Below are 25,633 nucleotides of genomic sequence, written 5' to 3'. Positions count from 1 at the left end.
TGGGGAGGGTCACCAGGTGGCCCTGGAGACCGGCCCAAAGGCAGAAGAGGGGCAGCCTCAGGGCCGACCCTTCAGGGCGCAGGTGAGGTTCTCCTTGGTAATAAGCCCTGTCCAAGTCCGCCCTGTAAACACTCCTGTTGGTATTTCAAACCAATGCAGGCAGCGCTCCTCCCTGCCCTCCCAACACTATGCCATCCAGGCATATCAGCCTGGTCCTCTGTAGACCCCACATAGGGTCTAGCGGGGGTCAGATGACCACATTCTGCCCACCACTGCTGATCTCTGGCTAGGAAGAGGCAAGGGTTCATAGCCTCCATTTTCCATCGCCATTTCACCCCCTCCTGTTCCCCTCCCCCTGGCTCCATTCAAAAAACTAAGATCATGGCATCCAGTCCCATCACTTCGTGGCAAATAGATGGGAAAAAAAGGAAACAGTGGCAGATTTTATTTTCTTGGGCTCCAAAATCACTATGGACAGTGACTGCAGCCATGAAATTAAAAGATGCTCGTTCCTTGGAAGAAAAGCTATGACAAACCTAGACAGCATATTAAAAAGCAGAGACATCACTTTGTCGACAAAAGTCCATATAGTCAAAACTATGGTTTTTCCAATAGTCATGTACGAATGTGAGAGTCTGGAAGCCCTGTTGGTTGGGTTGGCAGGGTTTCTGTCTGTCCGCGGCGCCCCCGTTCCTGCCTGATGCTGATTCCCAGGAAAACAGGAATGCAAGAACGAGACTGCCTCCCTCGGAGGAAACCCCAGGTCTGGGGGCGAGGTCCTAACGCCTGCTGCCTGCAGGACCCGAAGTTCCGCATGCCGCGCCTCCGCCCCGCCCCGGCCCTGTCCGGCCCCCGCCCCGCCCCCGGCCCCCGGCCCCCGGCCCGGCCCCGCCCCACGCCCCGCAAGGCCACGCCCCATCTCTGGCCCCGCCTCCCCAGCCCCTCAAGCGTCTCACGACCCAGCTTAGTCTCTGCCGGGAGCCGTGCTCCGAGGCTCCCTCTGACCCCGCCCTCCGTCCCCACCCACAACCTCTCACCACGCCCCCGTCCTGGGTTCCGCGGCCGGCAACCCTCTCCTCTTCAGGCCCCAGAGTCGCCCTAGCCCGGACGCGCCTGCGCCCTCTGGCTCCGCCCTTGCCACGCCCCCGGACCTCCCCCTCCAGGCCACGCCCCTGCCCCGGCCGCCGGGTGGGAGCCGGGCCGCGCAACGCGCATGCTCCAGGCGCGGCGCCCCCGACTCTGCGGTCGGCTCCGCTCGGGCATTTCCGCCTCTTTGTTTTAAACTCCGGACGGGTTTTTTTCTCCTGCTCTTGGGGGGGACCCGGAGGGAGCGGCGCCCCCTCCCCCTGCCCGCTCTGCCCCCGCGTGCGCCCAGCTCGCCCGCAGCTGAGACGGCAGGTCAGTGAGTCCGCGCCCCGCCTGGCCTGGCCCGTGGCGCCCGCTCCACAGGCCGAGGCCTCGGCCCGTGTCCGGGCCCGGAAGGCTCCGAACCCCGGCCCGCGCCCCTGCACCCTCGTCGGCCCGGCCTGCAGCGCCCCGACTCCGCTCGGCAGGCCCAGGCCCGGGCCGGACCCACGGGGGCCGGACCTAGGGCAGGGCCCGACCTCGGGACGGGTCTTCGGGGAGCGACCGGGGATGACTGGATCCTAGGACCAGCCACTGGGGGGGACCAGACCCTTGGACAGGTCACCGGGGAGGGACCGGGGAGGACCGGACTCCTGGACGGGCCACCGCAGAGGGGCCAGGGAGGACCAGACCCCAGGACGGGTCACCAGGGAGGACCGGACCCCTGGACGGGCCACTACAGAGGGGCCAGAGAGTATCTAACCCCAGGATGGGTCATCAGGGAGGACTGGACCTTAGGACACACGGAGAAAAGACTAGGAAATACTGGATGCCAAGACAGATATCCTAAGAGAGCCCAACCCCGATATGGGTCATGGAGGAGGGCTGGACCTTAAGACTCAGCAAGAATCAGCTGGACCCCGAGACAGGTCACCGAGGATGGCCAGGACTTAGGAACAGTTGGGACTAGGACAAGTCACTGAGGAGCCAGGGACCTTAGGATGGGTCACCTGGGGGCAGTCTGGACCCCAGGACTGGCCCATGGAAAGATCAGGACTTGAGTAAACCCACTAGAGAGGACTGAGACCCCAGGACTGGTCTCCAGTAGGGCCAGGATTTCAAAACTGTCCTGTGAGCACTTCTGGGACCCTGGAACAGCCCGTCCTTCCCAGGAGCCAGGACCCTGGGGCTGTGCCACGTGGAGGGCTCTGTCTTGTGACAGGCTGCAGGGATGACCCAGGTAGGTCGTGAAGGAGAGTTGGACGCTGGGCAGTCCTGGAGAAGGCTGGCTCTCAGACAGGACCAGGACTGTGATGAGAGCTGAAACTTGGAGACAGGCCCCCAGGAAGGCTGCGACTCTTGAATGAGTCACTGAGAAGCACCCAGGCCTCAAGGGTGGTCTCTGAGGAGTGCTGGGACCCCAGGCTGGACCCCCAGGGGCCTGGGCCCTGGGTCAGTTTCCAGAGTGCCTGGAATCCACTCGGCTTACTCAGCTGGACCCCAGCTGCTATAAAGGTCTGGAGCATCAGGGATCCTGGGTATGTAAGCCCCACAGGTGCAAACCAGCCCTCTCTGTGAGGCCCCTGAGCGCCTGGGCCCCACAAACCTTCTGACCTTCAGCAGTTGCTGCCTGGACTGGCCCCCGGGGTTAGGCTGGGTTGAGACTGATGGAGATCCTACTCCACATTGGCTCTGTGCCCCGAGCCAGCAGGGTGCCCCTCCCCAGACCCAGGAAGCTGCCCCCACCCTGCTCTCCCAGTCTCTGCTCCAGGGCTGCCATTGCCTTACCTGCACTCTGGTCAGTGATGGTCATCTTCAGTCACTTCTACCCTCCCCGCCCTCCGGTGGTGTCACCAAAAGCGCCCCGTTCTCTAGGTCTGGAGGTGTTTTCGGTGTCCAGGAACTTCCAGGAGGAATGGGGTCCAGATGGCCGTGTGGGTTGCGGGAGGGGTTTGGGGGCCATTGGTCCAGTGTGTGTCAAGTGAGCCATCAGGCGCCTTTTCCACTCCAGGAAGAGACCCTGGGCTGGGGGCTCTGCTCCAAAACCCTGCCCTCTGACCTCACCCAGATCTTGCTTGCCGTGTCCTTTACTTTGAAAGTAGGGATGGAGACTTGCTGCCTTTGGGCCAGGGAAGGCTCCAGAGTGTCCAGTGCATGAGGCTGCCCAGGGGGGCACTGTCTGCCTGGCGTGGGGCCAGCGTGCAGCGCGTTCACTGTATGGACAAGAGGCAGGAGTACATTCAGAGAGGTTGCCCTGTGTTAGAATGGGGCGTGACTCTAAAACCCAAGGGAGGTGCTTGAATGATCAGGTAGGTCACTGTTTCATTTTGTGCCATAACTTCTCTTCTTGGTTACTTAGAAGAAACCCCCTTTGAGTTTTCAGTGTAACATTTCGTAGGACCTAATCTTAAATGGAGTCCATGAATAGTCCAGCCTAGAAAGTTTTATTTGTCAAACGTAACCACGCTTGGGACCTTCTTGCTCAGTGCTGGCTTCTGATTTTGTTCGTTTGTTTAAACATACACTTTACTGTTTAAAAAACTTAATTTTCTTTGAAGTGTTGGAAAAGACTTGTGAAACTGGGCATTCAAGTTTGATTAGGCTCTTTATTTTCTCATTTTTGGATTTTTGAAGGTGTGATAGCACTGGATGGTTGTATTATTTATATATTACTGTCCTGCAAGTTACCCCAAAATGTAGTGCCTTAAGACCACATCAGTTATCTTACTGTCTGAGTTCAGGAGTTTAGGCACAGCTTAGCTGCGTCCCCAGCCTCAAGAGTCTCCCAAGGCTGCAGACAGGGTGCTGGCTGGGGCTGTGGTATCTGTAGGCTCAGCTGCGGGTATCTGCTTCCAGGCTGCTTGCTGGAGACACCCATAGGGCAGCTTGAGGGAGCCAGTGACTGAATGAGAGAGTGGAGGAGGCCACAGTGTGCGTGACCTAATCTCAGCTGGAATGTCCCATCCCTTTTGCCATGTTCTTTGTTACCATGTTCTGTGTTTCTTAGTTGCCAGGCCCTGCCCACGCTTGAGCCGGAGCAACGCCACAGGTGATTCCTGGGAGGGGCTGGGCCATCCTAATGCCTGGCCTCCATTAGGTGTTAGCTCTGAGAAGTGCCCTGCAGGGTGAATGAACAGGGCTGTGTGGCGCAGTGAGGTCAGCCCGAGGGTGCAGCAGCTCAGCTGTCTCTTGAGTTACACGGGTTGCTCTGATGTCGCCATTGTGCTGATGCAGTGATGCTGGAGCTTGCGCGTGATGGGAGAGAAGTTACAAACAGGAAAGATTTTTAGGAGTTAGCCCAGAACACTTGCAGCAAACCATAAGCCCCCACCCCACACGCAGTTAAACTGTAGGCATGTGTGTCAGAGATGTAGAGTTGTTTGAAGCTTCAAGTGCAGTGATTTTAGTTGTTTCTGGAACTTTGATTCCTGCCAGTTATTTTGCTCTGGGAATTATAAACTGATGTTTCTAAGACATTTTTGAAGTGAGAGATCCAAGATGTTTTGCATATTTGACCCTCGAAGGGAAGAATGCTCCAGGAACCTGTGTGCTGGGGCCTGGCTCTCAGCCCACGCCTCCCCTCCTGGGTGCCGGGGCAGCGCTGCAGCACCGTGAAGGCTGTGAAGGCACCCATGTGGGGCCCGCTGCCCTTGACTGGGTCCCGCATGCAGGGCACGTCCTCTCCTGCAGTCTGGACCTGCTAGGTCTCCACCTTGCTGGGTGAAGCAGGGTCCTTCCCAGTGATTACACTTCCTTATTTGGGTTATAAACAAAGTTTGTGTTAGCCTTACTATTACTCTTTAATTTACTGAATGACAGGATTTGTTATTTCATAGTTTTATTTGGCTAATGGTCAGAATCGAATTTGAAGTTGAAAGGTAATTTTCTTTTCTATTGCAATATGTTGAGGTTTGAGGACAAAACTTACTACCTTTCTGATACTTGCTGTTGCTATTGCAAACATGCTGCACAATTCATTATGCTTCAAAAAATGGAACTGTTCCTCAGTTCTGCAAGTGGATAGTTTTTCACTGTTGTAAAAAAGTGAGCTATTTTAAAAGTAACTAGACTGTCTTTAAAAACTAGTTATTAGGCTTATTTTCTTTTTTTGAAGAGAACTTCTAATGCTTAGGTGAATTTTTTTAGCAAACGCATCAATATTTGCTGGACTTTCCCACACTAACAGCAAATTCCAGGTGTTTGACATGAAAAAGCAAAGAATAGGAAGGTGTCCACAGCTCTCCCTGAAGTTCCTGGCCAACTTGTGGGTCCTCTGTGCGTCTCGTGGTGGCCCAGTAGGTTTGGTTGCGGGGGGTCTTGTCAGCTGTTATGTTTGCTGATTCTCAGCAGGGCCTGGCACGTAGAAGGTGCTCAGCTAGCTAAAAGCTGACCTGTTCCCTTCTGCGGCCCTGTTCTGGAGCTGATGTGTGCATTAATGCCTTCTGTGGATCACCCAGGACGACCTGCTCGCCTGCAGCTGCCTGGTAAGAACACGTAGGCGCAGGGCGCAGTCACAGGTGATGAGGGGCCGAGAAGGGTCAGCCTCTTCTGCTTTTGTTTTAAGTTAGTTTTACTTTTAAAAAAATTATTTATTTACGTATGGCTGTACTGGGTCTTTGTTGCTGTGCAGGCTGTTCTCTGGTTGTGAGTGGGGCCCGCTCTCCCGTTGTGGGGCGCGGGGCCTGCTCTCCCGTCTGGGGCGCGGGCTTCTCAGTGCGGGGGCCTCTCGTTGGGGACCGTCTCAGTGCAGGGGCCTCTCGGGGACCGTCGTCTCCAGAGCACAGGTCCGGCAGTTGTGGTGCTCGGGCTTCAGTTGCTCCAGGGTGTGTGGAATCCTCCCGGATCAAGGGTCAAACCCGTGTATCCCGCGGTGGCAGGTAGATTCTTTACCACTGAGCCACCAGCAAAGCCCCTTTTAGTTTTTCACCGAAGTTTCTGAGGAAAAAAAAGAACACAGTGGAGAAAACAGGAATGAGACAATGAGCACCCGCCGCCCTAACCCTGGACTCAGCACTCGCGTGTGTTTCGCCACATTTGCTTATTGGTTTCTCTAAGCACACAGTTATGGTTGAATCGTCTGAAGTAGCTGCAGACTGTCTGCCTCGTTCCGTAGGTGGTTCACAGCACGTGACGCTGGTGAGAAGACAGTCTGCACACAACTGCGCCATCGTGGTCACACTGAGAAGTGGACGCTACTCCACGTACGGGCTCATTTCCTGTCCACTCTCAGCTTGCCCCGCGTGGCTCAGGAAGGTCTTCCTGAGCGTTTTCCGTCTGAGAGGCGGGTGGCTCCCTGCGTGGCACTGGGGTCCTCCCACCCTTTCGGGCTCCCCACAGCACAAACTATTCAGGCCACCCATCACTTGTGAGTTTTTCTGATTCTTCACTCAGGGTGCCGTCTACCTTTGTCTGTGCCCCTGCTTACCCTGAGGACAGAGGGGGATGGGCCCCTCCTGGGTTGAGAGATGCCTCGTGGAGGCTGTGGGGACTCCGTGCTGTGCTGGCAGGCCGTGCGTCCCGCACTCCGCGCTGCCGTCGCTCCTGTGCCCGTGGATGGGCCGAGGCTCTGGGGAGCCCAGAGGAGCCGAGCTCTGTCCTGGGAGCGGCACCCGCTCTTGCCTGGGGGGCTGCCTCAGCCGCCCCATCTGTGTCTGACAGAGGCGTCCGGGGACGTTTTGTCGTCGTCACAGGCGCACGGTGGCGAGTCCCACTCGGGTCAGCTGTGTTGCTTTTAGTGGACTTTATAAAAGGTTTAGTGGGTAGAAAGTTTTTGACATTGTCAGGGAAAACATGAGTTCTGCTGTGGAGTAGCATTTCCTCTGGGTGGAATAACTTCCTCTGTACCCTGGAGACGGGAACTGCGAGAGGCAATTGTCTTCCCTGCTTTGCAGCAGCCACCCCGAGAAGGAACTGGGAGACGGGGTCTCCACACCACGGCCGGGATGAGACCCCACAGACAGGGTGGTTCAGGGAGGCTGAGGTCCAAGCTCAGGGTGCCAGTGGGCTTGGTTCCTGGCCTGGACAGGCCTTCTCACCCTCACAGGCAGACTGGCAGCAGGCTGGCCCCTTCCCGGCAGGGTGCTCACCCGTCAGCCCCGACGCATGAGTCAGCCTCACAGAGGCCCCGTGTGTGGAGACGGGATTGGGGCTTTAACACGTGAGCTTGAGGGGCACAGTTCAGTCCATACCAAGGGGCTCTTGCCTCCTCCACATGTTTATCAGCCTGACTCTTGTCTCTGGAGCTGGGAGAGTGGGGGCCGGATGAGAGCATGTCCAGAGGTGGTGGCTACTTTGCTTTCCACGTGTTTGGGAAACTCGCTCTTTCTTCTAGAAGCTAGCAGCTTTCATTTCCCCAGACCCTGTTGTCTCATTTTCTATTGCTGGAAAACGAATTGCCACAAACTTAGTGGCTTGAAGGGGCACCCACTTATGTGTCACGGCTCCGTGGTCAGAAGTCCGGCAGCACGTGGCTGACTCCGCTGCCCAGGGCCCCAGGCCGAGGTCGGTGTGCGGGGCGGCCCTTGTCAGGGAGTCACCAGCGGGCCCGCCCTGGCCCTGAGGCCCTGTGGTCCTTTGCCTGGGGGCCGAGGGCCGTCGAGGCATGTTGCCTTCTGCTGTGACCTGCTCTTCTGCCACTAGCTGAGAAAACAGCTCTGAAAGACAGTGCAGTTTGGTCAGGCTTCTGGATACTTGCCCTGTTGTAAGGTCAGCTGATTTAAGACCTTAATTACATCTTCAAAAACCCCTTTAGCAGTAGGTGGGATGATGAGAGCAGAGGTGTGTGTCCGGTAGGGCCCAGGGCCTTGCGACCATCTCAGAATTCTGCCTTTGATCGTCTTCCCTCTGGCCCCCCTAGATTCATACTCCCCAAGTGCGAAACCCACTTGCCCCTCCCTTCCAAGGCTCCCGGAGTCTCAGCCCCTGAATCCCCTGTCTGGTGTGACCCCCCAGGGGCACCTGCGAACCGAGTGAGGTGGTGTTCTCCCTGGGGCTTCCTGGCACCACGGCCGGGCCAGCTGGCTGTTGTAGCTCAGACGTGGGCTGGGGGTGATGAGGAGTCGTGTTGAGGCACAGAGCTGAGACCCCTTGGGGAGCCCAGCCGGGTCCCTGGTTCTGCCTGAGTCGGTCTCTTTGGTGGAGGGGTTGTGTGTCTGCCCCTGGGCAGGGTTTACAGCAGCCGCCTGCAGCGGTGTCTCGGGGCCTCAGCCCTTTCGCTGTGTTTTCTGTGCTTCTTCGAATCTTGGACCTGAGTGGGAAGCGGGTGAGACTGTGAGTCAAGCCTGCTCTCTGGCCGTACTTCCCTCCTGCCTCACTTTGCCTGCTGTCCCTCTCCTGGCCCACGTTCTCGAGGGTCCGGCCCGCGCCCTGTGCCCTCCTTGGTCCTCTGTCCGCGTCCCTGGTCCCGGCTGGAGGCCTCATGCTGGGCTTGTGGGGCCCCTGCCCCTGTCTGCACGGCAGCCCCCGCCCAGGTCGGAGTGGGGACATCTCTCCACACGTCGTTCCTCGGTCACCGCCAGAGTGGCTGGCCTGCCAGCACCCCGCACTCACTGTACCTGTGCTGCCACGCAAGCACCTGCTGGCTCGTGCCGTGCTTCAGGGTGTCCTGTGCACGTGTCCCGAGGCCTCAGCCAGTCGGCTGGGCCAGTCGTCTGGCTGTGGAACCCCACGTCCCAGGTGTCCTTCCTTGGACTTCTTGGAGTCAGGCGCTGCAGGTGAGGAGGCTGGTGCAGGCGATCCCTCCCCCCGGCTCCTCCTGCCCCCCAGAGCCTTTAGGACTCTCACTCGCGCCCTTGATGTCTTCAGGTTCGGGGACCTGCGTGGATGTGGGCAGCACCAGGGCCCTTGCCGTCTGGCTCTCCCAACTGGAGACACACAAATCATTTTCTCCAGGTCATGAAGTGTCGCCTGTGAATGAGTGTGCGGAATGCGTGTGCTCCCAGCCCAACTCGACTGTTTGTCAGAGCTTCTTGTCTGTTTCCCTTTTCTGGAGCACCTGTTGGTTGGATGTGGCATTTCTTCTATATCCCGTCTTTTCTAGCCTTTGGACAGATTTTCTCAATTTTATCATACAGCCTGTCTGTTGAATTTTCAGCGCTCCCGGTCACATGCCTGATAGTGTAATCTAGGTGCCAGTAATAACAAAGTGGTCAGTTAAGGGTTGGAGGGGGAAGGCTCGGAGTCATTCACATGGGTGTGGACCTTAGGATGGTCTCAAAGAGCTCACTGGGGAGGGGATGCTCGAGACAAGACATACTGAGAGTGAGCCAGCAAGTCCTGCAAGGACCCCAGGCGGGACTGCAGGTAGAATGTCCTAGAACTGCAGGGCCCACGGGGGCTATGGAGCTCCCTGAGCTTCGCAGGACTTCCCAGTGGAGGTCCCCCGAGCCGCGCCGAGCGGGGCGCAGGCGGCACGGACGACCTGGGCGAGCAGCGCGGCTCTGAGTGCAGAGCCCCGGCCGGCCTCCGGGACTCCTGCAGACACCTTGCTGCCCCGGCCGGCCGTCCCCCGGGACTCCTGCAGACACCTTGCTGCCGCCAGACAATGTTTGGGGCCCATGACCCGACACGCGCTTGCCTGGTGAGCAGGACAGGGCAGACGCCCATGACAGCTGTGTCAGTGAGGTCACCGGGGCCCGGCGTGGGCAGGCCAGCTGCGAGGAGAAGGACTCGGGGGGCCCAACAGAGCAGGGCTTTTCCCAGGCACCTGCTGGGGACTCGGTGCGAGCGGCCTGGCCCGCTCCCCCAGGCGGAGGGGCGGGAGCTGAGTGTGGGCCTCTGCTTGGCGTGGCTGGTCAGGAGAAGAGGGCATGTGCAGGGAGCAGGGGCCGCACTTCGTCAGCTCTGCGTGAAAATAAACGGATAGGTTTCCTGGAGTTCTTAGAGGGCGTCAGGAGTATCTCAGGCTGACTGGACACTGGCTCTGGGGTGGGCCCCCTGCTGGACGTGGCGTGCTGACCCCTGTGGGGTTGCAGGGCACAGACCCTGGGCAGCTGACAGCTGGGGACAAGACGGCGAATGGGCTCAGACTCGAGCTCGGGTGACCCGTCCAGAGTCTCGCTGCTGTCTGATGGCACTTTGAGGATGGATTGCCGGGAGTGTACACAGCCGAGAGGTGAGTGAGGCCCCGGGGGACGGAGCTGGACGCGGATGGGCCCCGCCGTGGATGGAGGCGCTGGCGTGAACGGGGAGACTGACGGGGAGCGTGGGGAGGGCTCGGCTCGTCCGCGGTCGGGCCCCTGCGATTGGTTTCTCGGGGGCATCGGGGTTGCTTTTCTGAGGTGGTCAGGCTCACAGTGTCTGTGGAGAAAGAATTGGTGGTACACGTGGTTGGGGGTGTCCTGGTGGCTCTGCCGTCCATTTGGGAGCCACAGTGATGTCCAGGGAAAGCCCGCGGGCACAGAGGCTGGTGGGGGCTCTGGTGGTGGAGCGAGGATGAAGTGAAGGGGCGGAAGGCTGGCCCCCAGGGCAGTGGAGGCTCACGTGGGGCGGGCGGGCACAGGCGACGTCCTCAGTGGGCGTTTCCCCAGCAGGCCATCCACACAGTGCCGTGGCTACCTCTCCTCACGCACCCTCATTCCCGCAACCCTGAGGGACAGAGGCAGGTGTCTGTCTGCGGGCAAGGGGGCTGAGAGTCAGGGTGGGGACCACTCAGAGCAGAAGGGGTGAACTGCCCATCCCCGTGGCCGCTCAGTGAGTCTCAGGAGGCTGCCTGGCCCTGTCCACACAGCGTCCAGAACCAGGGCCCAAGGGGCCCTTTAAAGTATGTGTCACTTGTCAGATGTTCCCCAGTGAAGCTGTTTAATACGTTTTCAGGCTACTCTGAGCAATTCTGTGACAATAAATTTGATGACCGGTTTCCTAGGAAAATAAAGTTTAGAAGCACTAACTGCAAAATAAATCAAAAACAGTAAGGTTCTCATAAGATACGTCGATAGAAGGAAGCATGACCTGGGTGGGCTTGTATGGGGAGGTGGTTCTTTCTCAGGGTTCCTGAGGGCAGGGAGTGGGGACTGGCTGTGGACCATGGAGCTGGAGCCACTGGCTGGAGCCATGGGACCCCCTGGTCACACCCGGCCACAGCCACAGTCAGAGAGCCCGGACTGTGCCTGGTTCTCGGCACTGGTGTGGGGAGGCGTCCTCACAGCAGCTAAGGGTCTGAGGACGCCTGTGAATGTGAGGATGCCCGTGAGTGTGAACGAGGCTGTGTGTGTTTGCAGTGCCGGTGGAAGTGAGGCCAGTGGACGTCCCCGACACGTGGGGAGCAGCAGTGAGTGCTGCAGGTTAAGACTAAGAGGGCTTTCTCCTTAACTGCGTTCAGTGAGGAATTCCAAGCTGTGGTTAGTGACTGTGTCTACTACTTTTATGCAGCACAAGCCTGGTGTGTTTTCCTGGAGGAGGAAAGGGGATGTGTGTGTCACACAAGTGTGCCACGTGGGGCTGTGGCGTCCAGGGTGTTGCACACAGGTGGACAGGGGTCTGGACAGGGCAGTGGTCCGAGATGCATGGACAGAAGAAGGGCCTCTTCGTGCAGGAGTGAATGCCGCTGAGTTCTGGAGTGACCCTGAGAGGCGTGCGGCGTGTGGCGTGCGGCGTGCGGCCTGGCCCTTCTGCAGCGTCCAGGGCTGAGGCCAGTGTTTGGCCCCTGCTGCTCCCCCTGGTGGCGGGAGGGGTCAGCGGGGCTGCAGGTGGGCAGTGGCCTTATATCTTGGGGGGCTGATGATGTCCTTGTCACCGGGACTTTGTGGAGTAGAAGACGGAAGACTGGGCGGGGGGTGACTGAGTCGTGGGGTGGGGTGTCCTGTGGAGGCAGGTTCTGTCAGGAGGGAGGTGTGGAAGGTTCCAGATGAGAAGGGCTTGCTGGGACCGTCAGAGCCCTTGAGAAGCAGGAGGGTGGGGCCTGGATCAGCCTGGAGCCCGGGGAAGGGGGTAGAGGTGCCACCGTGCCCTGGGGGAGCAGCAGAGGGGACGAGGCCGTAGCAGGGTCAGGGCCGCCAGGGCAGCCAGGCCTCAGTCACCGTCTCTGGCCCGGACGGGCTTGTCTGGGCAGACATGTAGAGGCCCGGCAGGCCCGGGGCGTCGAGAGGCTGAGGGGTGTGCCCCAGGTGTGCAGGTGCACGGATGGACTCCTCATGCACAGGCCTGTGGGTTATTTCAGCCAAAGGTCACAGCAGAATCTGTGAAGGAAGCGGCAGATGGGACAAGCCTTAGGGGACCCGGCACCATGTCCAGAGCCCTCTCCCCAAGGAGTCAGGATGGACGCGCTCAGCGACAGGAAGGGCTGTCGCCCCAGAGACCAGGGCCCACGGGGCTCTCACGGAGGCTCCTGCCTGGCAGGCCCTCAGCTCCCGAGGACCCTGCTGAGCTTTCAGGGAAGCTTTAAGTCACCAGTGGAAACTGTCACCAGCCAGGTTCCCAGGCACCAGCCACGGCCATCCCCCCTGGCCTCTCCGCCAAGTCTCAGCCATTGGCCTGGGAGCAGTAGGGGTCAGTACGCTGTTTAGGGTGGTGGTGTTTACACGCACGGAAGTGCCCAGCGTCATGGAGCAGTTGCTGGCTCGGAGCACCTGTCCGGTCATGCGTCCTGCTGGCGCTGACCTCTGGTTGCCGCTGCGTCCAGGAGACACACAGCTGCAGCTGCTCCCTGCAGGTGGCTGCTGGGAAGAGAGCTCTGCAGTCAGGCATGAACCTTCCAGGGGATGGAAGTGTTAGTGTCTCTTAGATGGAGAGCTTTGTTCCGGTGGGGAAGTTCCTTCTGCTCTTAACTTGCTGAGAGTGTGTGTGTCTGGGGAGATCTTAGCATCTCTCTCCTTTTAGCTTTTGTCATAGACGGCATTCGTTTCTTACGCGGAGCCCCTCGGGTTCCAGGGTGTGCCTCCTGCACGCTCTGCAGGCGGTGCTGCAGCTGCTGCTGGGCTGCGTCCCCCGGGCCTCCTGGCCTGTGCTGTGCAGCCTCGCCCCGAGTCGGGAACACCACCCACTGTGTGCTCGGGCGGGTCTGTCTGGGGCAGGCTGCCGCACGCAGGTTTGGCGGAACCCGCCTGGCTTAGCGTCCTTAGGGGTCCAGAACGCTCGATTCTGTTTCCATTCACCTCACTTCCGGTGAGCTGTTTTCAAGCAATTTGTCAAATTCCTTACAAGTTTTCAGCTCTGTTGGCGTGAAGTTATTCCTGACATTCTAATGTTGCTCACATGTGACTTTAGGGAGGTGTTCTGGACCCCCTGTTCTCCTGACCCCCTCTGCTGCTCTGGTTTGTCCTGTCACCTGCGGTGTCTGAACGGCATGCCTGCTCATGGCGTTTATCACTTCTTGTCCGTCTTCTCTTTGAGAACGTCGGCTCTGGGGATCTGTGTCCCCTGCTCCCTGACCTCTGAGGTCGCACGCGCAGCGTCTGTGCCTGTGTCACTGGCCGCGTCCAAGCAACGCTGAGTGCAGGCCCCCTCCCCACCTCCCCCAGGAGCTCCGGAAACGTCTCCCTGACGGTGGCTGAGTCCTGCAGGTGCCTGGTTGCCTGCTTCTCTGCTGCCGCTTGTCCCAGCCCCGCACTGTGCTCGCTGGCCGCGGGCCTGGCGCCGCCATCCACGCACACACGTGCCCATTGGCATGTCTGTCCCCTGCGGTGGCCCAGAACCCACACGGAGCCTGCAGGAGTCCTCGTGTGGCTTCCCTGGGTGAGCCACCCTGGGGACACCTTCCAGGGCAGGAACTGCGAAAGCAACCCAGGAGTCACATGGCTGCTCTCCCAGCCTCCTGCCAGGTCACCCAAAGCCCACCGCCTCCCCGGGAGCTTCTCTGGGCCCCCGGGCATGTGGGGCAGCCGCAGCTGTCCTCAGCCTCCCCACCACCACCAGACCCCGGGCCTCGAGCCACCAGGCTCCTGTCGGGGCTGCCCACCTCCATGGCTCCTGCGGGTGCTTCACCGTCAACCAAGCTTGCTTTTCTTTTTGTTCCGAGCAGGTAAAGGAAGAGACCTGTGGACCTGAGCAGCTGAAGCTGCCTGTGTGGGGCCGGGCTCCGTGGAACGGCGCGTGTGGGTGACGCCCCGTCCCTGTGTCTCCACAGGCTTCACAATGTAGCAGAGGACTGGTTCTGTGTACAGGTAACGCAGTGCACGTGAGTGGATTAGGCTTACCTCGACTTACACTTCGTTTTCCGCTTACTCTGTTGTAGCCGTAGAAAAAGTCAGTGCCTTGTAAGCTCCTTTAAAATTTCATCTCTGATGGCTCCAGAGCAGATTTGAACACAGTTACTGACATGTATTCCAGTTTTTTCTGATTAGTCTATCTGATCAGCTCCGTTTCTCTGTCTGCTACATGGGGTTCTTCATAGCTTCTACCAGAAACGTAACTGCAGGGCTGTGTACGTCACACAAGTGACGTGACCTTGAACAGCAGGTGCCATTTCTGTGCTAGAAAATGGAAACACCGCGAGAGACGCAAGGAAGGCGCAGACGTGAGGAGCCAGAGCACGGAGGGCGCAGCAGACGAGGCGTGAGCGCGGCGCACCCGTAGGCGCGGCGGCCGATGCAGAGGCAGCAGGAGCGACGACGGCCTCGAGGAGGTGGGCACGGGCTTCCAGCGCGGGCCCCCGGGTCCTGGCCGAGGTGGGGCGACAGCGGGCGTTGGCTGCTTGCGAGCACAGCTGGTCACTGTCCTGACTGGCGTGGGGGGCTGCGTGGGCAGAGCTGGAGGCCGGGCCCCCGTGGGGCTCAGGCCTTGGTAGGGGCCTGTGAGACCTGACGCCAGGGGCGCCCCTGCAGCGGGGCCCTCAGCTGGGTATCACCCGTCACGCCGCCAGGGACACACAGGGCTTTCTTCCTGAGGATCCTGCCCTCCTCGGGGGCTGCTGAGTGTGTGGGGACTTCATGCACCTTTGCTTCCTCGGTGAAGTTGTCCCCTGCTGACCCGCACCGAGGCTTCCCGAGTCAGCGTCCCTGCGATTGTCCTTGGGTGGCGACCCTTGCTGCCAGCCTGCCTTCCATTTACCAGCTCACGTTCTGTGAGGAAGGGTGCCCCTTCCTTGCCTGTCTGTCCATGTGGCCTCATAGGCTCCTGTGTTGCTCCACTGGCCGCCAGCAGTGATGGTTGCTGTCTCGGCTGTAAGCACAGAGGCCCACCGGGTCCTCGCCCAGTCAGGGCCGGCGGAGCGCCCAGCGGTGCTGGCTCCTGCGGCAGAGGTGGTGCGGGCCCTCGGCCCAGGGCTGCCCCACAGCGGTCACTCCCAGGGGGCAGAGCTGAGGGCGAGTGGGCGTGTCCACACGGGCACACACGTCTGTAGAGTGGGCGTGCCCACACATGCACACACGTCTGTAGAATGGGTATGCCCACACTCATGTGCACACATGTCTGTAGAGTGGGCGTGCACACACTCGTGCACATACTCGTGTGCACACACATCTATAGAGTGGGCATGCACACACGTCTGTAGAGCGAGTGGGCATGTCCACATTCGTGCACACGCATCTGTATCTGTTTGCCTGCTGCCTCTAAAGATGAGTTCACACTGACCTTGACCCTGGTCTGTGTGATTTGGAGCCGGTTTTGGCCTGGTAGTCGGGCTGGTGGCAAGTGTGAGCTTGTCAGGAGTGTGAACAGTGCCCAGTGAGTCTAGGGCATGGTGCTGGGCTCGGTCGGGCAGGTGGTAGATTGCACCCCGGGCCCCAGCGTCCAGTGGACTTCTCAATCGGTGCCCTCCCATCTCTGCTTCGCCTCGCTGGGTGACAAATCGGGTTCCTCCCGCCTTGCGTTACCACCTTTTTCTTCCGGGTCCACGGGGCGCACAGGCCCTTCTTCACGGCGCCGGTCTCAGCAGGTCCGAGCAGTCAGGCAGGCTCCGCACAGCACCTGGTGACCGTGACACCGCGTGCCTTCCCCTCAGACTTAGGTTTGCTTCCCGGGGCCCACGGAGCCCCTGTGGGAGTGACCCTCATCTCTCCTGACAGCTCGGGGCCACGGGAGAGGGCTCTCTGGTGGGGACCCTGCGCTGGCTCACGCCTGCGAGCCTCCCGTCCTACTTGCTGTGACCGTCGTGGGCGTCCTTGCTGGCGTAGCGGCCCTCACGTTTCCAGGTGGCCTGTGCCCAGCGCCGTGCTGGGTGCCTCAGTCTGTGCTGATGGTCGCTTCTGGGTGTGTAAGGTGACGATTTAGTCTGGCTGGGGCCTCCCCGGTCCGATGCGGCATCATCGGCCTGCTCAGCCGTCTCCTTCTGTCTGCCTATCCTCAGACAGCGCTGAGCCGGGAACATCTGTGCGGGAGCCAGGAGCCGTGTGTGCTGGTCTGCAGGTGAGGCCTCGCTGTGCCAGGCCAGCCCAGTGCCCAGGGCTGCCGTGGGCCTCCTGGGCCTTGGCCTCCATCTCCCGGGGCGTTTTTGCCTCTGGGCAGAGTTGTCAGTGTTCCTGGTTGTGGAAGCTCTTTGCACCCTGTGCAGTGTAGCATCCAGATGAGTATCCTGCTTGAACCACAGCGAGTGTCCTGGAAGCTGGTGGCTGAGTGAAGCCTCAGGGTCTCACTGGCTGGTGCTACTGGCTGGGCGTCCAGGGCTGTGGTCCAGGTGTGGGCAGCGCTGCTCGTCTCAGAGCTTCCCGCTGCTGGAAGCCTTTCCCACTCACAGCCTGCAGGCGTCTTCTCCCACATCTCCTCCGAGCCTCCTGCGCCCCAGAAGGGCCCTGTGGCAACACGGTCACCCAGGCATTCCAGGGGGGATCCCGTCTCAGGAGACTTTTGCTCTGTGAGGTGACACACAGGTTTTGGGGAGGACGTAGCATCTGCAGGGCTGTTTCTCCTGCGCAGCCTTCTATTAGGGCGGTGATAACAGACCCTGCCCTTGAGAGCCCGTGGCACTGGGGCAGAGGCAGCACATCCACACTCTGAGCATGGTGATGGACGTTTGGACTTAAGATGCTGCTGTGTGCTGTGCTTCCTGCGGGGCGCGGGCCCCGACTGCTCACCTGTGTTATTTTATCGGAGGAGCCAGAGCTCCAAACAGACCCTGTCCTGCCCAGCACAGCCCGCCGGCTCCCTGGCCTCCCCTCCCGCAGCTCCAAAAACCTCTCCTGCGCCACCTCACTGGCTGACCTCGCGGGTTCTGAGCAGGAGGAGCGGGCGGGCGGCGTGGAAGGAGGGGAAGAGCAGCAGTACATGTGTGGCCTGGTGCTGCCCTGGGGCAGGTGACCTGGTCCACTGGGGGCGACTGCCTGTCTCATGGTGGAAGCAGGGTCGCAGGGTGCGGTCCTGGCCTGGTGGGAGCAGAGGCGGGGGACCTGACCTGGTGGGAGCAGAGGGGGATGGGACCTGGCCTGGTGGGAGCAGAGGGACCTGACCTGGTGGGAAAGGGGGGACCTGACCTGGTGGGAGTAGAGGGGGGGACCTGGCCTGGTGGGAAAGGGGGGACCTGACCTGGTGGGAGCAGAGGCGGGGAACCTGACCTGGTGGGAGCAGGGGAGGGGACCTGGCCTGGTGGGAGAGGAGGGGGGTGAGACCTGGCCTGGTGGGAGCAGAGGGACCTGACCTGGTGGGAACGGGGGTACCTAACCTGGTGGGAGCGGGGGAGGGGGGGACCTGGCCTGGTGGGAACGGGGACGTGACCTGGTAGGAGCGGAGAAGGGGGACCTGGCCTGGTGGGAACGGGGGGACCTGAGCTGCTGGGAGTGGAGTGGGGGGACCTGGCCTGGTGGGAGTGGAGGTGGGGGACCTGGCCTGGTGGGAGCTGAGGGGGGTCACCTGACCTGGTAGGAGCGGAGAGGGGGGACCTGTCCTGGTGGGAATGGGGGGACCTGGCCTGGTGGGAGCAGAGTGGGGGGACCTGGCCTGGTGGGAGCGGAGCGGGGGGACCTGGCCTGGTGGGAGCAGAGAGGGGGACCTGGCCTCAGCCCTCCTCGTTTTGAGCTCCTCCTGGCCACACCGGAGCTGGATTTATGTTGAATCTGAACCTTTGATTAAACATCAGACTACGTCATACTTTGGTTAATATGCTTTTTTTCTGTTGCAGAAGCCAAAGATGTTGACCAGAAAGATTAAACTCTGGGACATAAACGCCCACATCACCTGCCGCCTGTGTAGTGGATACCTCATCGACGCAACCACGGTGACCGAGTGTCTGCACACATGTGCGTGCAGAGTGTTCGTCCTCTAACACTTGGGCTTCTTTCCCCAGAGCATTTACTCAAGCACAGAGCAAGACCCAGCAGCAGAAATAAAGGAGATCCTGAAGATAAATGAGAAAAGTTATCTGAAGTTAAAACACTAGGGGTAATTTCAGTATAAGAGGTATCGTTTGAGAAAGCTAAAAAAATGCAAGAAAAACTTAGTTATTTGTATGTAACAGCTAAAGCATTACATGTGGTGTGACAGAATATTGGTTTCTAGTGGCCCAAAGTGTTTATTTTTGCCATTTGCAAATGAATTCCTTAAACTTTGTGCTCCCCGCCCACCACGGCCGCTGGCCTATTGCAGGCTTTAGCTTGCAGCTGGTGCTGAGCTTGGGTGTCCTCCTCCTTCAAGCGCCGCCCCCCTCCCCCCCGCCCCCCGCCAGCCTTTACCAGCAGGCTGGGTCCTGGGGAGCTGGCCCAGGGTGCTGAGGGCACTTCCTAAGGTTAAGCAAATCCTCTGACAGTGAGGATCTTTGATCTTATATTTCTCACTTCAGAAGATGCTTGCCAGTTTTGATAGAAATTTTGTTTTAAAGGTAATTGTATTTTAGATATTGGCTGACTGTTTTATGTTACATTCACTGAATCTTATCCCATTTGGTCATGCAGAGAAGTTCTGGTGCTCTCTTAGGCTAACGTAGAATTTATCTGTTCATTGCTGTGACGGGCGCCCCGTGATGGGTGTGAGGGCGCCTTCCCCCTCCGGTCTGTGTCCCCCGTGGGAGGTGGGCCCAGGTGATGGGCCTGTCCCGGGTGGCCCGGGGCAGGGGGCCAGCGGGAGGAGTGCCCCTGCCTGCTGTTGATGCCCGCCCCCCTTTCAGTCTGCCGCAGCTGCCTGGTGAAGTACCTGGAGGAGAACAACACCTGCCCCACCTGCAGGATCGTCATCCACCAGAGCCACCCCCTGCAGTACATCGGGTGAGCGCCTCGGGGCGGGGGCCATGCCGGAAGGGCTCTGCAGGAGGCATGTCAGGCCCATTCCGCCCCCATCCTGTCCTTGCGGCTCCACAGAGCTTTAGGAGAAGGTGGGGGGCTGGGGAGTAGGAAGTACGGAGGGTGCCGTGGGTACTGGAGGCCGGCTCTGTTGTGTGCATGGATGCGTGTGTGTGTGTGTGTGTGAGATCCACACGTTCACATCAACATGAGTGTCCAGACGTGAGAGGTGCTCCTTGCACAGGTCCTGGTCAGGGACGTTTGAGAAACTCCCTCTGGTCTGGCGCAGCCCGAGACTGCCTGACTGACCCCTGCAGGACTTGAGAAGCCCAGCGGGCGGGGCCGCTGGTCGCCAAGGGGTCTTGCCTGTGTTCTTCTCTGAATGTTCACCAGCATCTGGAGCCCAGACTCCGATGTGTCAGCTCGGATCCTGTGTCACTCTTGCTGGCACAGACGTTTTTATAAGTACAAACTAGAAGCAAAATTCAACTAAAATTCCAGTTTGCGATTGTGGAGCGTGTTATTGTTACATGGAAAAGGCTTGAGAATCTGAGGATTGACGTTTCTGGCTAACCCACCTGTCTGTTCTTTTGCCAGTCATGACAGAACCATGCAGGATATTGTTTACAAATTGGTCCCAGGCCTCCAAGAGGGTAAGTGTCAGAACCTCCCCCCGGACCCCTGTGTCCTCAGTAGGGCTTCCAAGGGCCTTTTCGCTCGGCGGTCCTGGCTTGGGACATCTCGCTTGGCCTGCCCTGAGCTCCCTGCCATCCGCTCACTGGTCTCGTCCACCCTGGCTCACGTGTCTCTCTGCGTTCAGGGGCACCCAGTGCCCGGCACGTGTGCAGCCCTGGCCAGGCCCTGGGGGCAGAGCCGGGGGTGCCTCCTGCCTGTGCCGCCCGGAGGTCAAGCCAAGAGCCCTGTGTTGGCCAAGTCTAATGGGATTTAAACTTTAAATACAAGCTTTAAGTCAGTCTTAGGAGACTCGAGAAGAAATACTGCGTGGTGCAAGCACCCTGAGAGTGGACGTTCTCGCCGCACTTCTGAGCCCTGAGACTGTCCTGTCCTTGGTGAAGGGTGGTCCACTCAGAGTGGGTGCTGGCTGGTGGGGCAGTGCCAGCTGATGAAACCCAGCTTTCTTTGCAAGATAAGAGGCAGCAGTTCATTTGGGAGTGTTCTGTCAACACTGTTAGCTCAGTAGATGTCACATCTGACTTTTAAGACACAACTTAAGGAGTAATACTGTTAAAGTCTTCTTTCACTGTTCACAGAATTCATTCAAGAAAGAAGAATTTAAATTTTCTGAGTAAATATTTGTAGAAACTGTCATATTTTGATATTTGAAGGGTTTTCTACTTCCATGGTGGCTCAGATATCTGGTAAGGAATCTGCCTGCAATGTGGGAGACCCGGTTCCAATTCGTGGATCAGGAAGATCCCCTGGAGAAGGGAATGGCCACCCACTCCAGTATTCTTACCTGGAGAATCCCATGGACAGAAGAACCTGGCGGCTGCTGTCCATAAGGTCACAAACAGTCGGACATGACTGAGCAACTAATACTTTATTTTCTAGTGCTGGGGAAAGGCAAAGAATACATGGAAATAAAACACTGATAGGGTTAAACATTATTCTAGGATGTCTTAAACATGCTAAGATCTCACAAAGTACCCGGTGTGCTTACAACCTGGAGTCCAGAGCTGCTGGCTTGGCCCCCTTCCCTGTTGTTTCATCTAGAGATGTTGCCATTTGTTCCCCAAAGAGGAGTCTTGAAGCAGGGACTTCAGCACCTCTGTAAGCTGGGAGGGTGGTGCTGACTCCGTGTCAGCGTCAGGAGCTTCTGGGCGGGGCCGTCCCGTCTCTCACGGTTTGGCTGATCCCAGGCCCTCGGTCCCCAGGTTCCCGTGTGCAGGTGGGATGGAGAGGGCCCGTGCGATTCTGGCCCCTCCCGGGTGGGACAGTCCACAGGACTTCACGGGTGTGGTCCCGCGGAGCCGCAGCTCATGAGTCCCGGTGTCCCAGCATGTGTCCCTGTGTGTGTCAGCAGCGTGTGTCCCTGCATGTCACCAGTGTGTGTCCCTGTGTGTGTCAGCAGCGTGTGTCCCTGTGTGTCAGCAGCGTGTGTCCCTGCATGTGTCAGCAGTGTGTGTCCCTGCATGTCACCGTGTGTCCTGGCATGTGTCCCAGCATGTGTCAGCAGCATGTGTCCCTGCATGTCACCGGCGTGTGTCCCAGCTTTGTCCCTGCGTGTGTCCCTGCGTGTCACCAGCGTGTCCCTGCATGTATCACCAGCGTGTGTCCCTGCGTGTATCACCAGCGTGTGTCCCTGCGTGTATCACCAGCGTGTGTCAGCGTGTCACAGTGTGTCCCAGCGTGTGTCCCTGTGTGTATCACCAGCGTGTGTCAGCGTGTGTCACAGTGTGTCCTAGCGTGTGTCCCTGCGTGTGCCACTGGTGTGTGTCCCTGCGTGTTGCCGGCGTGTGTCCCGGTGTGTGTCACCGGCGTGTCCCTGCGTGTGTCACCAGCGTGTGTCCCTGCGTGTCACCAGCGTGTGTCCCAGCATGTCACCAGCGTGTGTCCCTGCGTGTCACCAGCGTGTGTCCCTGTCACTAGCGTGTGCCCCAGTGTATGTCCCTGCATGTGTCATGTGTGTGTCCCTGTGTGTATCACTAGCATGTGTCCCTGCGTGTCACCAGTGTGTGTCCCTGCGTGTCACTAGCATGTGTCCCTGCGTGTCACTGGCGTGTGTCCCTGCGTGTGTCACCGGCGTGTGTCCCAGCACAGCAGTTAGGTTAGGTTTTTCTTGTTCACCCGTGGTTGGGAGGGGGTGGTGTGTCTCACATGTGCTGTTGAGCGGGGTTCTGAGGCTCTGCGGTCCCGTCTGGACATGTCTGCTGGACAGGAGGAGGCTGGCAGGAGGCACGCTTCTGATGGGCCAGCCCACAGTACCCGGTGCTAAGTATGCAGGTGGTTTCTGATACTTCAGTATTGGAAATAAGGCTTTATTTCCTTAGGCACTTACCTGATTATTTCCTTGGGATACATTACTAGCAGTTTATGTAAGTCACCTTGATGCTGGAAAATACTGAGGGCAGGAGAAGAAGGAGGCAACAGAGGATGAGATGGTTGGATGGCGTCACCGACTCAATGGACATGAGTCTGAGCAAGTTCCAGGAGATGGTGAAGGACAGGAAGCCCACGTGCTGCAGTCCATGGGGTCATAAACAGTTGGACACGGGTTAGCTACTGAACGACAACCTTCCTGGAAAGTTATCCCAATTGACATTTCTGTGCCTGTGTGTATCTGACATTGAGTATTGTTATTTTTAATTCTTTTTCATTTTGATAGGTAAAAATTAAAGAAATAGGAATTAAAACTAGGTACAGGCAGACCTCAGAAATACCGCAGGTTCAGCTTCAGACTGTCGCAATAAAAAAAGTATCACAATAGGGTGAATCACATCAATCTTTTGGTTTCCCAATGCATATAAAAGTTATGTTCACGTTATACTGGGGGCTACTGAGTGTACAGTAACACTATGGCTAAAAAGTAGTGTATATCTCTTAGTTAAAAACACAAAATGAAACAAAAAAACTAAAATAATAACATCAAAGTTCCCTGATCACAGATATCATAACAAATATAATAACAATGAAAAAGTTGGAAACATTGTGAGTATTACCAAAGCGTGGCGCAAATTGGGCTTTGCGTGTTTGGTTCCGGCTGCCCCCAGCTCTGCGCTGGCCCTCGTGCGTCAGGCAGTTCTGAGAGGCCTCCCTGCTTCCGTCTTAGCCCGCTGTCTCACGCGTTCGTTTTTTTCCTGCAGAGTCAGGTATTTCGCAGCATCTGCCTGGGTCTAGGATGTGACCAGGGCATGTTCCTGGCCCTCTCAGAGCTTGTGGTATTTAGGGGGGATGTGCAGTGACTCGAGCTTCACCAGGTCGCCTGCCCACAGGTCTTTCCAGAGTGCGCCTTGCGGTTACTGGTCTGGGTTATATTTCCTTTGCTCCCTGCCACGTGGCCCTGAGCAGCGACTGCCGCTGTTACCTGGGTGTGAGCTGCCCCTCAGTAGCCGCCTGTGTCAGAGAGTCGGCCCTTCCCAGGGGCGTGCAAGGACCCAGCCTGGACAGCTGTCCTCTCGCCGCCCGGCCCCACTCGTGTCTGAGGCCGACGGCCGGGCAGGAGGCTGCGTGCTGCCCGACTTCATCCGGTAGAGACCCCTCCCCTGTGGTGGGCGGCTCTGGCCCCCCAGGACTAATGAGCCGTGGTTGCCAGCCGTGGACACCACGAGCACTCTTCTGTCAGGCACACCTGGAGGCCTGTCCTGAGGGAGCCAGTGGCACCTACACTCACGGGGCCCGGGCCGCACCCTGGTATATGGCCCAAGTCACACAGCTGGTAGCCGCTCTGAAATTCCAGGGGGCACGGTCTAAAGTTGTCATTTCTCATGGGCAGCAGCCTTCAGACCTTTTCAGCAAACCTGCCCTTTTTTTCACGTGATTGTGTGCAGAATTTTAAGATAATCCATCACCTGCCTAAGATTAAGGATTACATATTAATTTTTCATAGCGGAAATGAGAAAGCAGAGGGAATTCTACCACAAGTTAGGCCTGGAAGTGCCTGGAGACATCAAGGGGGAGACGTGTTCTGCAAAGCAGCACCTAGACCCCCACCGGAACGGTGAGTGGCTGTGTTTCACGTGAACGAGCCCCTGCAGGTTCCCGACGGGCCTGGTGGGCGTCAGCATCCTTGCAGAGCTGACGGGAGTGGGGGATGCTGAGAAGCGGGGTCCCGGTCCCAGGGCTTACGTGGCGGGCCGTAGCGGGGACCTGCGGGGGCCCCGGAGCTGCCTGGAGGTGGGGTGTGCAGGGACCACATGTGCACAATGGGCCCTCCCAGGGCTCTTCTCCCAGTTTGCCTGTTTTCTTGCAGAAAGGCCAATTTCTCCTTGGCTTTGATGGAAAATTAATGGTGCTTTGAATCCGTACATATTGTAACAGTTAATTCAAACCTTTGACTCCATGGGCCACACAGGTTCCTAAGCACTCTGGTCTGTTCTGTGCATCTCTGAACATCTGAGAAGGGGAGGCCTTGGCTGCCAGCCTAGAGGAGCGGGGGCTGCATACCTGCAGGCTCAGGGCCTGGAGGTGAGGCCCCGAGGCCGCTCGGGAGCCTGGAATCCTGTCTTTGCCGAGCTGGAGGCCTGACTTTTAAAGCCGTGTAGGACCAGCAGGAGCTCTGGGAGCCGTGCTGTCGGGCAGAGTTGAGGCGTGACACCCTGGTGGTGCCCGGCCGACAGCCCCCTGCCCGGGAGCCCCCAGACGCACCCGCCCCCGCCGCAGCCTTGCGAGCGCTGCGACTGAAGCCCTGTCGACTGGTGCTCCTCCGACTCTTACGTGTGTGAACTCCTGTCACCCTGGGATTCCATAGCGTTTGAGTGTTCTGTTAGGGGGAAAATAACAGTTTAACACTTTGGATATCGTGATACAGTCTTTTCTGTTTTTGCTAAAAGGAGAAACCAAAGCGGACGACAGTTCGAACAAAGAGGCAGCGGAGGAGAAGCAGGAGGAAGACGGTGATTACCACCGGAGTGACGAGCAGGTGGGCGCACGGCCGGGCCTCGGGGGCTCTCCCCTGACAGGAAGGGCCAGGAGGAAGGGACCAGATGGGCTCTCCTGACAGGAAGGCCGGGCGGAAAGGACCAGATGAGCTCTCCTCTGACAGGAAGGCCGGGCGGAAAGGACCAGATGAGCTCTCCTCTGACAGGAAGGCCGGGCAGAAAGGACCAGATGGGCTCTCCCCTGACAGGAAGGCCGGGCAGAAAGGACCAGATGGGCTCTCCCCTGACAGGAAGGCCAGGCGGAAAGGACCAGATGGGCTCTCCCCTGACAGGAAGGGCCAGGAGGAAGGGACCAGATGGGCTCTCCTGACAGGAAGGCCGGGCAGAAAGGACCAGATGAGCTCTCCCCTGACAGGAAGGGCCAGGAGGAAGGGACCAGATGGGCTCTCCTGACAGGAAGGCCGGGCGGAAAGGACCAGATGAGCTCTCCCCTGACAGGAAAGCCGGGTGGAAAGGACCAGATGAGCTCTCCCCTGACAGGAAGGGCCAGGAGGAAGGGACCAGATGGGCTCTCCTGACAGGAAGGCTGGGCGGAAAGGACCAGATGAGCTCTCCTCTGACAGGAAGGCCGGGCGGAAAGGACCAGATGAGCTCTCCCCTGACAGGAAAGCCGGGTGGAAAGGACCAGATGAGCTCTCCCCTGACAGGAAGGCCGGGCAGAAAGGACCAGATGGGCTCTCCCCTGACAGGAAGGCCAGGCGGAAAGGACCAGATGGGCTCTCCCCTGACAGGAAGGCCGGGCAGAAAGGACCAGATGGGCTCTCCCCTGACAGGAAGGCTGGGCAGAAAGGACCAGATGGGCTCTCCCCTGACAGGAAGGGCCGGGAGGAAGGGACCAGATGAGCTCTCCCCTGACAGGAAAGCCGGGCGGAA

At 58.7% G+C, this 25,633-nt stretch overlaps 1 protein-coding gene across 2 annotated transcripts in view; it reads left to right on the top strand.

Moving 5' to 3' along the window:
- Positions 1-1,180: 1,180 nt before the first annotated feature.
- Positions 1,181-25,633, top strand: part of PCGF3 (polycomb group ring finger 3) — a 42,796-nt gene continuing 18,343 nt past the window's right edge. Inside the window, exons 1-8 of one of the 2 annotated variants that reach the window (XM_061421118.1) lie at positions 1,181-1,398; positions 14,021-14,162; positions 14,476-14,623; positions 18,050-18,167; positions 19,031-19,127; positions 19,740-19,795; positions 23,710-23,820; positions 24,653-24,741. In XM_061421118.1, the coding sequence (XP_061277102.1) occupies positions 18,059-18,167; positions 19,031-19,127; positions 19,740-19,795; positions 23,710-23,820; positions 24,653-24,741 (462 nt within the window). In that variant the 5' untranslated portion in view covers positions 1,181-1,398; positions 14,021-14,162; positions 14,476-14,623; positions 18,050-18,058. The remainder of the gene's footprint in view (positions 1,399-14,020; positions 14,163-14,475; positions 14,624-18,049; positions 18,168-19,030; positions 19,128-19,739; positions 19,796-23,709; positions 23,821-24,652; positions 24,742-25,633) is intronic. The other variant, XM_061421119.1, reaches the window with a different exon arrangement.

Source organism: Bos javanicus, chromosome 6 (assembly GCF_032452875.1).
Source record: "Bos javanicus breed banteng chromosome 6, ARS-OSU_banteng_1.0, whole genome shotgun sequence".
In the NCBI taxonomy this organism is placed as follows: domain Eukaryota; kingdom Metazoa; phylum Chordata; class Mammalia; order Artiodactyla; family Bovidae; genus Bos; species Bos javanicus.
Note: the sequence above shows the minus strand (reverse complement) of the source record. Positions and strands in the feature narration are given on the sequence as shown.